This window comes from Mobula birostris, chromosome 26 (genome assembly GCF_030028105.1).
Source record: "Mobula birostris isolate sMobBir1 chromosome 26, sMobBir1.hap1, whole genome shotgun sequence".
In the NCBI taxonomy this organism is placed as follows: Eukaryota; Metazoa; Chordata; class Chondrichthyes; order Myliobatiformes; family Myliobatidae; genus Mobula; species Mobula birostris.
Genome location: NC_092395.1, coordinates 30312905 through 30326413, shown reverse-complemented (window position 1 = coordinate 30326413; position 13509 = coordinate 30312905). Strand labels below are relative to the sequence as shown.

The following is a 13509-nucleotide window of genomic DNA, read 5'->3' as shown; positions in this document are numbered from 1 at the left end:
GCAATTAGGAGGGCAAATATTATGTTGTCTTTGCTATAAAAAGGATTTCAATATAAGAGTAAAGATATTTCACCTTAATTATTTAAGGCTCGGCGACACTTTCTCAAATATGGTGTACAGGTTTATTTTTCCCAACTAAGGAAGGACAAAATTGCAATTAAGGAACTGGTTCAACAAATTTATTTCTAAGATAGTACTGTTTCAGACCCAACTCAGCCCACCTTATCCTGAATACAAAAGACTTAAATGTACATTTTCCACAAGGTTTTTCGAAGCAACACCAGGTATGACCTTACTCCTGTCTGGCTTGAGTGTGTATAACTGAGGGTCACACTTTCAAATTGAGGGTCAATCACTCAGATTGGAGCTGAGATTTAATTTCAAAGAGAGGGTGGCGAATCTTTGAAACTCTTTGCAAGAGATGGCTCTGAGAGCCAAGTCACTAAGTACACCTAAAACAAATATCGGAAAATTTTGAATGCCACGAAATAAAGGGATGTGGATCAGAGCAGAAAAATAAAGCCGAGGTAAAATATCCATGGTCTTAATGAACAGCGCAATTGGGGCGAAAGGCTTCTATTTCTTCTTCCACACGCACCCCTGTGCACCACTATTTTGGAATTGACATTATCCCCAAGTAAAGCCAGTCAGACACACGACTGGCTCTCTGAGGTAGGCAACGGCTTACAAGCAGCAGCTGAGACGATGCACACCTCACAAGAGGCCGGAGGAACTCAGCTGGCCAGGCAGCATTTGTGGAGGGAAAAGCTCAGTCGACGATTGGGGTCGAAACCCTTCACCTGGATCTCGACCCCGAACGTTGACAGTCCATTTCCACCCCCCACAGACACTGCTGAGCTCCTCCAGTCTACCTGTGTCTCAGTTTAATCTTATCCACAAAGTTTGCTTGTCACGGAATATTTATTTGAAAGACAAAGGGCATACACCTTATACTAAAGCTTGACACTCACTTCACACAGTTAATTACGATACTTTTCCCTCAAAGCACAGCACCGCTCCGCGCATGCGTTCTACCGCACCCTCCGGGGGGAGGGGAGACACGATCACGTGGTTCAGATCTCGCCGAGGTACCGTGGTCTCGCGGTGTTTGGATCGTTTCCCCAGTGACGGTGTCCTTGAGGTCGCGGCGATGGGTTACTGGGACTCGGCGGATGGGGATGACTGTCCGAGTAAAACCTGGGAGACGACGCGGCTCGGGGCAGGCCTCGGTAGGTGTAGCTCTAGTTCTGGGCATGTTGAACTTGGGGGCCGCCTGAGGAAAATCAAAGGATAAACACACCGAATTGGGATGGAGGGCTGCAGCTTTAAACCACTGAAAAATGCAGGACTGATGAGAATTTATTTTGCAGAACAAGTTTATGGTCTGGGGTGCACTGATTGAAATGTCGTAGTGAGACGATTTAGTAATAACCTTCAAGGAAATGGGATAAATCGATAAAGAAAACTATTGCAGAGCCTTAAGGAGAAGGCCATAGGACTGAGTAATGGGATTATACAGAGGGTTCACATTCTCGCCTCTTCTGCCCTAAAGCAGTAAATGCTGGAAACATTCGGCAGGCCAGTCACCTCCTCAAACAGTTTTTTTAAAATATTGCATTCTGTATTGGTGAGATCAGGATGTTCTGTCTGCCAGTAGTCATCTATAGCTCCTGGTTGCAAGTCATTTTTCCACTTTCACACTCCAACCTGTCTGTACTCAACCGCTTCCACTGCCAGGGTAAAGCTAAATGCAACTAGAGGCACGGCACCTCGCTCTGCTTGGGTAGTTACAACCAGATGGCTTGAACATCTACTATTAATTTCAGAATTCTCTAATATCCCTTTTCTTCCTCATCTTCCTGCTCTACCTAGTTCTTCCCATATAAGCCCAAACTCTGCCTGATCACATTATTCCTTCCTGCCCTCCAGGTACTCCATTTGCCCCTCACTCAGACGTTCATTTTACTGGGATCCCTCCCTCCACATTTCCTATGTGTTCACCCCAGTTCCTTTATTTGGTTCCGTGCTCCACTTTCCTATCAGATTCCCTCATTTGCAACCCATCTATTACTTGCCAGCTCGTGTTATACCCTTTCCCTTCACCACTTTCAGTCAAGATGAAGGGTGTTTGACCAGGAGTATAAGCTGTCCATTTCTTTCCACAGATGCTGCCTGGCCCACCGAGTTTCTCTATTTGTCTAACAGTTTGGCATTTTGCACCAGCTTCCAGCATCTGTCATCTCCTGTGAGTCCAACAAGTTAAATGTTTCAGGTGCACAGCTCATCATCAGAGTTGACAGATTTAATTCCATTAAAGGGACCAGGACATAAAGTGTTAACTATTTCTCTTTACACAGAAGCTGCCTTACTGGCTGAGTGTTCCCGGTATTTACTGTTTTTACTGCAGATTTTCAGCACGTGTATTTGTTATTCCCATTTCCAATTCTGCCATTATACATCCTTCGCCACTTAAAAATTTCCCTTTTAACTATACCCAATTCTGATGAATGGTCATTGAGCTGATGTTTTTCCCCTCCATGAATGTTGCTTTCCAACATTTTGTACTTTTTCTTTACCTGTTTTTTTTTTAAACAAACAATTTTAGCTTTATTTTTCCAAACAAGGAAATAATTTACTATCTCTTGTATATTGAGCATGCCTGAGTTTTTTTCGAAACAAATTCCTGGGGGTTTAGAGTAGGGTGATTTCGTAAATATCCCCTTTTAGCCTGTTCACTCATTTGACAGGTCCAAGTGTGATAAATGAACAAATTGATTTCTGGCATTCAATATAACCATGGTGCCTGTATATATTTTGTGTAACTTTTTTTTGTAAACAGCCTACTGCATGGATCACTAATATCAGTTTTTGGCAGTTTTTTTTTGCACAATTCTGAAAGCAAAAAGTTCAAGTGCAAAAAAGTCTTGGTTGATAATCTAGTGCAGATATGAAGGAACACAGTGCCTGCATGGTGCCATCTTCCAATAAAAGATGATTAATGATGCTCTTTTGCTTTCCAACTGGTTCTAAAAGATCCCATGGAACTATTTTGAAGAAAAGCTAGTCATTTACCTCTGCTACCCTGTCAAATATTTATCTCGCATTTTATGATTTTCAAAGCGTTTGTACTACTTCTTTTGAACTGATCTATTTGATCTGTTATTCCTCCTTCATTTATAATGGATTTCAGCATTTCTTGATGAGCATCCAAACCTGTAACATCTCCTTAACTTTCACCTTCATTGCTACCTGAGCTTCTTACTCTTGTATTATGACTCTGTCATGACTGTTAAAATGAATCTGACAAAGCTTCAGGGGTATTTTGCTGCAATAAAGATGTTGATCCCTATTGAACATGAGTCAATAGCTCCAAACTTCATAATTTAAATCTTATTTGCAGTCTCATTTGGCACAAGGGGAGTGAAACGTTCTGAAAGACTGAATCCCTGAGGTATAGGGCAAAGTAAGGTGCAGTGTGAGAAACTGAGTTTGCAGAGGAGGTGTTGAAACTTGTGGAAGCAATATCTCTGTCCAGAAATTGGATGGGGTTGTGGAATCAGATTCAAGCCCTTGTTTTACCAGTATCTGGCAGCGTACACAGTTTAACAGTTGTCATTTCATACCAGTTTTAATTATAAACAGCTTTTCAAAAGGAATAAGATCTGTTGCCAGCCGACGCACACAAAATGCTGAAAGAACTCAGCAGGTCAGGTAGCATCTGTGGAAGAGTATAGTCAACACTTCATCAGTCCTGAATAAACTGAACCATGAAATGGTGTGTGGTGGTTATGAAAAGCAAACAAACTCCTATACTTTTGATTAGATGGCATATATTCTCTAGGTTGTAGAAGACAGATTATCCAATGACAAATTTTGCAAACTGACCCACAGTTACCTTGACTATACCTTTTATCACCCTATCACTTGCAAGGATGCTATTCCCTTTTCACATTCCTTTGTCTCCATTGCATCTGTTCTCATGATGCGACATTCCATTCCAGGTCGTATGAGATTCCCTCTTTTCTCAGAAAGAATGGTTTTCACTGCACTGGTATTAATGCGGCCTTCACCTGCATCTCCTCCACTTCCGGCACATCAGCCCGCACCCCATCCCCTGTTTGACTTAACAGGGATAGGATGCTCTTGTCCTCCCATACTACCCCACAAGCTTTCCCATTCAACACATTATTCAGCAGAACTTTCAGTATCTCCAATGGGATTCTACCACCAGGATTCCTTTCCCTCCATTGCCCTCTCTGCTTTCATAAGGATTGCTCTCTCCACAGCTCCCTTGTCTGCTTGTCCCACCCCATCACTCCCCCTCTGGACACATTTCTGCAAGCATATGAAGTGTTACACCTGCCTCTGTACCTCCTTCCTCACCCATTATTCAAGGCCCTAAACCACTTTTCCGGCTGAGGCAGCCCTTCTGTGTGAATCCATTGGCATTATTTATAGTATCTGGTACTCCTAGTGCAGCACACACCTTTGCCCCATCTGTTGTGACAACCAGGATCTCCTGGTGGCCAGCCACTTCAATTTCACTTCCTATTACCACACTGATGTCTTCGTGGCCACCTGTACTACCGTGTTGTGCCAGACACAGATCGGAAGCCTATCACCTCTTATTTCGGCTTATTACTGTTCAACCTGAGGACATCAACATCAGTATCTCTAACATCTGGCAATGACTCCTGTCTGTTCCCACTCCTTTATCTTTCTGGCCCCTTTACCACTTCTCCTTCCCCTTCCCTGCCCTCATGACCTGCCTATCACCATCATCTTCCACTCTCTGGTTCCCCATTTTCCCTTTATATCATAGCCTAGTTCCTCTCCTAGCAGATTTCTTCAGCCCTTTGCCTTTTTTCAATTTATCACCTCCCAGCTTCTCACATCGTTCCCTTTTATCCCCCTCCCCCACCCTCCTGCCTTCTCCTTTATCTGGATTAACATATCATCTGCCAGCTCACATTCCTCCTCCTCCCCCTACTCTTTTATTCTGGTTTCTGCCCATTCCTGATGAAGGGCCTCGGCCTGAAATGTCAACTGCCCTTTTCCCTCCAGAGATGCTGCCTGACCTACTAAATTCCCTCAGCATTTTGAGTGTGTTGATTCTCTAGGTTTTATTCTATCCTTGAAAGGATTCAGTAGGCAATTCAAATAGTTGTATCTGAAGGACAAATAAAACTTAAACCGTTGTGTTTTGAATATTATCATTGATAAATTTGAGAGTGACATTTGAATCCTCTGGCATTTGGTGAACAACTTGAATTCAACTTTTTGAGAACTGTTATTGTGGACTTGAAACTCCTATGCAGTCTTACAATAAAAAAAACTTTGATTATTGTTTAATTTATTTTTATAGGTCTTGTTGGTTCTGCCTATCATATTGTTGCACTACCACCTAAAAATGCCATGGAAGCTGTGCAACGAGGAGTCAATGGGACCATGACAATGGGTAAGGGCATTTTGGATCTTGTATACACTAGTATTAGTTGTCAAGATCTTGTATACACTAGTATTAGTTGTCAAGGTTGGAAATTCTTTCTCAAGAAACAACAATAATATGTATTCTGTTTTGTATTTACTTTAGGGTTCTATGACCCTAGGGAAAGTGGTTCTGATGGTGGGCATGAAGCTATGGGACACTGTTATTTCTTCAGGTGCTTGAATTCCAAGTGCACTGTGAACTCATGAGGGCATTATTATATTACATTAATAAAAGTCTAATTTTACTGTACCAAGGATTGTTTTATCATGTGAAGTTAAACTGTTAAGAAAAGAAACTGTACTTGTAATATTGACTTGTAGACTAGTTGGAGTGTGGACTATAAATTGCATGTGGCTGCTTGTTTCTGTAGATTGGTGTAAATTTTTATAGTGATACTGACATGATCAAGGTAAGGTTAGGTTTAAGCACTGTTAATTACTTTAGGCCAGTGAATTATTGATAAACATTAACAGGATATCAGGAGAATATCATCAGTAGTTATGACATGAGAGCTAAGGAGATGAAGGCAGATGGTTCTACAGAAAGAGTTCAGTGGTTATGCCAAAATTTGGCACTGAAGAAGTACAAAAATGGGCCAGGCAAAAATGGAGTGGGGTGTTTAATGGAAGAGATGTGAATCAAAATGATAGAGAGAAATTGGGTGCCTTTAAGAACCACTACTGGAAGTTAAGGAGGAGATGTCACTTTTGTCATCTTGGATAGCATAGTTAAATAACGTAGTATTAAACTATTGCATAAAAGTTTAGTTGGATGTTAGTTAGTGTCAATTAAATTTGGAACAAGTAGCAAAATAAAATGAAGCCTATCAAATGCTGTTATTAAATTGCTTAGTAAACCAATAAAGATTTAAAAAGAATTATTAGGTTAAACCCTGGGGGTTTTCCATTGCAAAAAAAAATCATCCATGATTATGGTAGGATTAAACATAATGCAATTTTGCCCTGTGTTCTCTTTCATGTGCTTCTATTTTCAAAGATGCAATTTAATTTGTGTAATCGGTGTGTTAAGAATCCAGCTCAATCTTCTTAACAGGCATCAATCTGGCTATTTTTTTGAAGTGCTGTTTAATGGAAAATTAGCCACCTAGTTAGTGATAACTTTGAGTTTTCTCTTATTTTAAAGGCTCTTTATAGCAGAATGTAAAAACTCCAAATCCATTTGTTTGCCTTTCAGCTGCACTTGGTGCAATTTTTGGAATAACAACCTGTCTGAGTGCACATTTTCGAGGAACCAATGATGACCCATTGAATTATTTCATTGGAGGTTGTGCTTCAGGAGTGATCCTTGGAGTACGAGGTGAGTCCAATCATACTTACGTTCTTCTAGAAATTTCCACTTCTCCAAGCCCTTTTTGTTATTAATACTAATTTCTTTCAGCCCCACTCTAACAATTTTACTATTTTCAAGTAGTACTTTGTATCTTCCGTAAAGATAGAAAGTATGTTTAATTTTTGCCATTTCTTTATTCTCTTTTATTTCTCCATTGAGTTTTTGAAAACCCATTTTAACTCTTGCTTTCCCCTTTATACATGTGTGGAAACTTTTCCAGTCTTTTGTTTTGCTGGATTACTATATAAGTTAAAAAGTAAACAGTATTAAGCTACTGGCACTTCATGCATGATGAGACCTGGGCGAAGCTGTTTCCCATCCTGACATTTCTGTCCTAATGCTACGGTACCTCCTGCCTGATGGTAGGGGGTCACAGAGATTGTTGAACAGATGGGAAGGATCATTGACAATGCTAAGGGCCCGTATACGCAGTGCTCCTGATATATGTCTCTAATGGGTAGAAAAGAGACCCCGAATTTCCTCTCAGCAGGCCTTGCATTCTTTGTAGGAACTTGTGGTCAGATGCCATTGTGGTGTGAGTCCTGAGGCTCCTGTATCTGCTTCTTAATAGCAACAATGAGGAGAAAGCAAGACCTGGGTGGTGGGAGTCTCTGATGTTGGATGCTGATTTCCTGCAGTATTGTTCCGTTTAGATGTGCTCAATGGTGAGCAGGGCTTTACTGTGGTAGACTGATCTGTATCCACTACTTTTTATAGGACTTTCCTTTCAAGGCCATTGGTTTTTCCATACCAGGCTGTGATGCAGCCAGTGAATATACTGTCCACCACACATCTATAGAAGTTAGTCAAAGTCATAGATATTGTGCAAACTCCTAAGGAAGTACATGTTTTCTTTGTAATTGCACTCGCATGCTGGGCCCCTCCCCCCTCCACCACTGATTCCCCCAATGAGGACTAGCTGATGGACCTCTGGTTTTCTCTTCTTGAAGTCAATATTCAGCTCCTTAGTCTTGCTGACATTTAGTAAGTTTTTGTTGTGGCACCACTCGGTTAGGGTTTCAATCTAAAACATGCCGATTTGTCACCACCTTTGATTTGGCCAACGACAGTGGTGTCGTCAGCAAAATTAAATATGACATTGGAGCTGTGCCTAGCCACACACCCATAAGTGTACTGTGAACAGAGCAGGGGACTAAGCACACGCCTTAGATATGAAGAGCCAAAGATATGGCATCTGTTGTGCTGGTAGGCAAATTGGAGTGGATCTAAGTTGCTTCTCAGGCAGGAGATGATATCCATCACCAACTTCTCAAAACACTTCATCACTCTGCTTGTAAGTGCAACTGGGCGATATTCATTGAGACAGGTTATCATGTTCTTCTTAGGCACCAGTTTAATTGAAGCCTACTTAAAGCAGGTGGGTACCTTAGACTGCTGAAGTGAGAGGTTAAAAGATATCAGTGAACACTTCGGCCAGTTGATCAGCTTTAGTATTCAGCTAGGTACCCTATCTGGGCCAGATGCTTTCCATGAGTTCACCCTCCTGAAGGATGCACTCACATCAGCCTCAGAGACTGAAATTACAGAATCATCGGGGACTGTGGAAGTTCATAATTGTACCTTCATATTTTTGATGGTTAAAGTGAGCATAAAGGGCATTGAGCTCATCTGGAAGCAAAGCCCTGTTCAGGTTTAAATGTCATTCAATCATACATGAGCATCCATGAATACAACTAAATAAAACAGGATTACTCTGTGGCCAGGGTGCAAAACACAGTACCAACAGTCATACACGGTACAAGATGCACATAATGTAGATATCAATAAAATACAGTCACACAAAAACAGGCAATACCACAGCTTGAGGCCTAGTCCTTGCTACAACTGAGGCCACACAGCTGCCCCTTTGTCCACCAGTAACTCAGTGAATCAGACTTGCAGCATTCCACATCAACAGTATCCAAAGGGTCTTGCTATTACAAGAAAAGCAACTAAGATGACCACTCTCTGTTAGACTGCACACCTCCTTTGACACTTCTCTGTTACAGACAGCAGCATAGTCCAGCTATGTCACTTGATTTCACTTTGTAAAAGTTGATAGCATTTGAGCCCTACCACGGCTGTTATGCATCCTTCATTGATCTGGAATTACTACTTTGCCTGTGAGATGGCTTTCCGGAGATAGAGCTAGTGATGCTTCTGTTAACATGAACTGACTGTGGCATTTCTGTCAAGAAGTCCAGAATCCAGTTACAGAGGGAGCTGTTAGGACCCAGTGAGAACAGCTTATCCACCAGCTTCTGAAGGATGATAAGAAATGCTGAACTGAAGTCAATAAACAGCATCTTGGCATATGAGGCACCATTTTCCAAGTGGGACAGGACAGAGTGGGAGCAGAGGCTATGGCATCATCAATGGACCCATTTGAGCAATAAGTAAATTGGAAAGGGTCAAGAGTAGCAGGAAGATGGGATTTAATGCAATCCATAACCAGCCAGTCAAAGCACTTCATTATGGTTGAGACCAGTGCCACTGGATGTAGTCATTGAGGCAGGTTACTGTGTTGGGATGATGTGCTTGAAGTCTGCAGGGAGAGTGGACTATTCCAGGATGTTGAAGGTGTCTGTTAAAACCTCAGTTAACTGAACTGAAGAGTTTCTCAGTACCTGACTAGGTGTGTTATCAGACCCCACAGCTTTATGTGGGTCGACCTTGGCTAGGGTCTTCCCCACATCAGCTGTGGCCAGATAGTGTCCTCCTTGGGGAAGGTGGAGTGGAAGGTAGATTTGTAGTCTGTTATGGTTTGAATGCCCTGCTACATTTGCCTGTCCTGGGGCTAACCGATCTTTTTAGCTACATTGTAAATTATTTCCTTTGAGACAATCTCCAGTGGCCACACATTTTAATTCCACATCCCATTCCCATTCTGACATGTCTATCCACGGCCTCCTCTACTGTAAAGGTGAAGCCACACTCAGGTTGGAGGAACAACACCTTATATTCTGTCTGGGTAGCCTCCAACCTGATGGCATGAACATTGACTTCTCTAACTTCCGCTAATGCCCCACCTTCCCCTCGTACCCTATCTGTTACTTATTTTATACACACATTCTTTCTCTCACTCTCCTTTTTCTCCCTCTGTCCCTCTGAATATACCCCTTGCCCATCCTCTGGGTTCCCCCCCCCCCCGTCTTTCTTCCTGGACCTCCTGTCCCATGATCCTCTCGTATCCCTTTTGCCAATCACCTGTCCAGCTCTTGGCTCCATCCCTCCCCCTCCTGTCTTCTCCTATCATTTTGGATCTCCCCCTCCCCCTCTAACTTTCAAATCCCTTACTCACTCTTCCTTCAGTTAGTCCTGACGAAGGGTCTCAGCCTGAAACGTCGACTGCACCTCTTCCTAGAGATGCTGCCTGGCCTGCTGCGTTCACCAGCAACTTTTATGTGTGTTGCTTGAATTTCCAGCATCTGCAGAATTCCTGTTGTTTCCTTTGAGACAATACCGTTTTCAACATCTCTTGTAGTTCAGCTGAGGCTAATTTTTCTTACTGAAGGGTTTTGGCCAGAAATGTTGACTGTACTTTTTTCCATTGATGCTGCCTGGCCTTCTGAGTTCCTCCAACATTTTGTGTGTGTTGCTCAGATTTTCTCTTGTTTCTAATTTTTCTTATTAAGTTTTTGTGTCTAGGAGTAGTATATATTTGTTGTAAAGTATTGACTTTTTAAGTATTGCTTGTTTATTTGTGTTTTTGTCATCCGAACTAGCCATAACCAACATAGCTCGTACCATTGTGGTTTCCATTGTTTAATTTTAAATTCCTAGCTTCAACAAAGCAAAGTTTATTGTCATATGCACAAGTAAAAGTGTACAGGTACGGTGATAAACTTGCATGGGCACATAACATCATATGCATAGCACTCACAAGTAAAACATAAGTATACACAATTTTTACAAGAAAGAACAGAGCAAAAATAAAGTGGTCAGAGTTTCTATAATTAGGTACGGGTTGGTTTAAGAATTGAATGGTTGAAGGAAAGCTGCTGTTCCTGAACCTGCTGGTGTGGGACTTCAGACTTCTGTATCTCCTGCCTGATGAAATTTGCATGAGATGACCCAGGTAGTGGGGATCTTTGACAGATGTTGTCTTCTTGAGGCAGTGCCTCGTGTAGGTATTTATGGTGGGGAGGGCTGTACCCATGAGATATTGGGCTGAGTTCACTGCCTTCTGCAGTTTCTTGCATTCCTGCACATTTGAATTGCTGTATTAGACCATGATGCAACCAGTCAAGATATTTCAACAGTACATCTGTAGAAGTTTTTTTAGCATTTGGTGACACTCTGAATCTTTGCTAACCTTCTAAGAAAATGAAGAACCAATGTGAACGAAGTCACTTTAAATCTATCGAGAGTATGCTTATTCTTCCCTTGAAACCTCTCAATGACAAGATTATTTACTCTCTCTTTCTCATCGCAAAATAACCTTATCTCTCATTGTTTCAACATGTTGATGTTAAAATAAAATCTCATGCTCCTTGATCTTGTTCTCCACCATTATTGCAATGTAGTTTGTCCTGCATATATACAAAGTTTCTGATTTTTTTTTGGTGCTACCTCTGTTAAAGTGCTCCTGATTTTGTCTTCTGGTTTGTTTTACATTTCCAGATCTCTTTGGAGGCCAGAGACACCATCCACTGATACTTTTTTGTCTTGTGTTTCTTAGCTCCATGTGAACTGATTCTATTGTCTTTTTCTAACTTGTGTCTTTTCCCTTTTTTGCATTTATCCTATCCACTATTATCAGGAATACCCCTCCATATTTTCCATTTGACTTATGTCTCATAAAAGTTAAATATCCCAAAGCAATTATGTAATCCAAACTCTTGGCCACTGTGACCATGTTTCTTCCCAGCGTAGCGCAAACATAATGGTAATTGTTCAGGCAGTGAACCCATGAACGCTACCTCATCGCTTTTTGCTCTCTTTATGCACTAATTTAATTTGTATATATCTCTTATTGTAATTTATAGTATTTCTTGTGTATTGCACTGTATTGCCGCTGCAAAACAAGTTTAACATTTGTCAATGATGATAAACCTGATTATAAATCTAAACCTTAGTTCTAATGTGATTCTGTTGATGTTGTGCACTGAACAAGTGCTTTATTTATTTATTTAGTGATATAGTGAGGAGTAGACACTTTTGGGCCTTCAAGCCACACTGCTCCTGCAACTCTGCAATCCCAATTAACCCTAATTTAATCACGGGACAACTTACAATGACCATTTAACCTATCTGGTATGTACAGATTGTGGGAGAAAACTGGAGCACCCAGGGAAAGCCCACGCATTCCATAGGAGGACGTTCAGGAACTCCTTACAGAATGGTGCCAGAATTGAATTCCAGAATGCCCCGAGCTGTAATAGTGTCATGATAACCACTATGCTACGTGGCGCCGTACTTTCTAGTAGATGTGACATTAAACAGTAGCTTCCAGCTCAGTGTTGAAAAAGAGCCAAAAGTTTTTACTGGTGCCATAGCCAATTTTAAGAAAGAACACAAGTTCTGTTCTTACATTTTGTTCTTGTGTTCTCATTTTTATTTTTTAATCAGCATTTCCAAAATGCGTAATCAATGCAATTGGAAACATGCTGGGTGCATATTAGTTGAGATATTTCCTAATTTGCATTAATGACTGCTCTTCAAATATAATTGATTTTCTTGGCCATTGGAATGTGCCAAGGTTTTAAAAACTGCTGTAGAAAGGCATGTTCTTTTTAAACAGTGCTGAGTGACTGACCGGGGGTCTGCTGTTTTTACTGCTAGCCACTAGAGAGCACCAGAAGCCTTTCTAAAGTATTAAAGCCCAAATGTGACAGCCTTTTGCAAGCTTAGTGTTTTTTCTGGTGAATTAAAATAGTAAAATTTAAAACATTTCAATATCCCAGTTTTTTTTTATATGTTTAGTGCACATCGAAGCAATTGCCTCCTTTAGCCTGAATTCTTGGATCTGCAGGTTTCTTGTACTACTGTCTATATTGTGCATGTATGCAGTGTTTGGTGTCATGTAATCTCATAGATATTTAGTTCTGTATATCACTGCTGCTACCTAAAGACATGAAAGTATGATGTCCCTAATACCCTCCTTTTGTGCTATAACTATAACTATTCAGTGATTCTGTAGTATTATTTCTGGATTGTTGCAGTTTCTATAGTGTACTTTTGTCTTTTTTTTCCTTCACAGCTCACAGCTACTCGACTGGTACTTTAGCCTGTCTGTCTCTGGGTGCTATTGCAGCACTCACAAAGATGGGCAAAATGGAAGGCTGGCGTTTATCTGGACCTCCCAAACTTTGAAAACAGCTGAAGCCCTGCAAACTTGTAATATAATATTTCTTGTCCATTAAAAAGAATGTAAATTCTGCTTCAGTATCACTTCATGTTAGTAATATGTATTTTATCCAAATCATGATGGATTTAAAGCAGAGTCCTAGTAATTATATGAATGAAGATAACTTTGTTTCAATTCTTGGCCCCTTTTGATTTTCCTCTTGAGTTGTGACCTGATTGTATGATATTTCAGTCCTGTAGGATGGAATGCATTTTTCATTTTTCAGTTTCCATTTTCTCAGCCATGTTATCTATTTTACTGAATGCAAGGCCGTTCTTGTTCTTTACTAGGAATTATCTATGCTATGTCTGTGTACTAT

At 41.0% G+C, this 13509-nt stretch overlaps 1 protein-coding gene across 1 annotated transcript; it reads left to right on the top strand.

Annotated features, from left to right (window-relative positions):
- Positions 1 to 1093: 1093 nt before the first annotated feature.
- On the top strand, positions 1094 to 13223 carry ndufa11 (NADH:ubiquinone oxidoreductase subunit A11). Its single transcript, XM_072244123.1, has 4 exons — positions 1094 to 1229; positions 5366 to 5458; positions 6686 to 6808; positions 13044 to 13223. The coding sequence occupies exons 1-4, from the start codon at positions 1151 to 1153 to the stop codon at positions 13154 to 13156; spliced, it is 408 nt and encodes a 135-aa protein (XP_072100224.1). The 5' UTR covers positions 1094 to 1150; the 3' UTR covers positions 13157 to 13223.
- Positions 13224 to 13509: the final 286 nt, after the last annotated feature.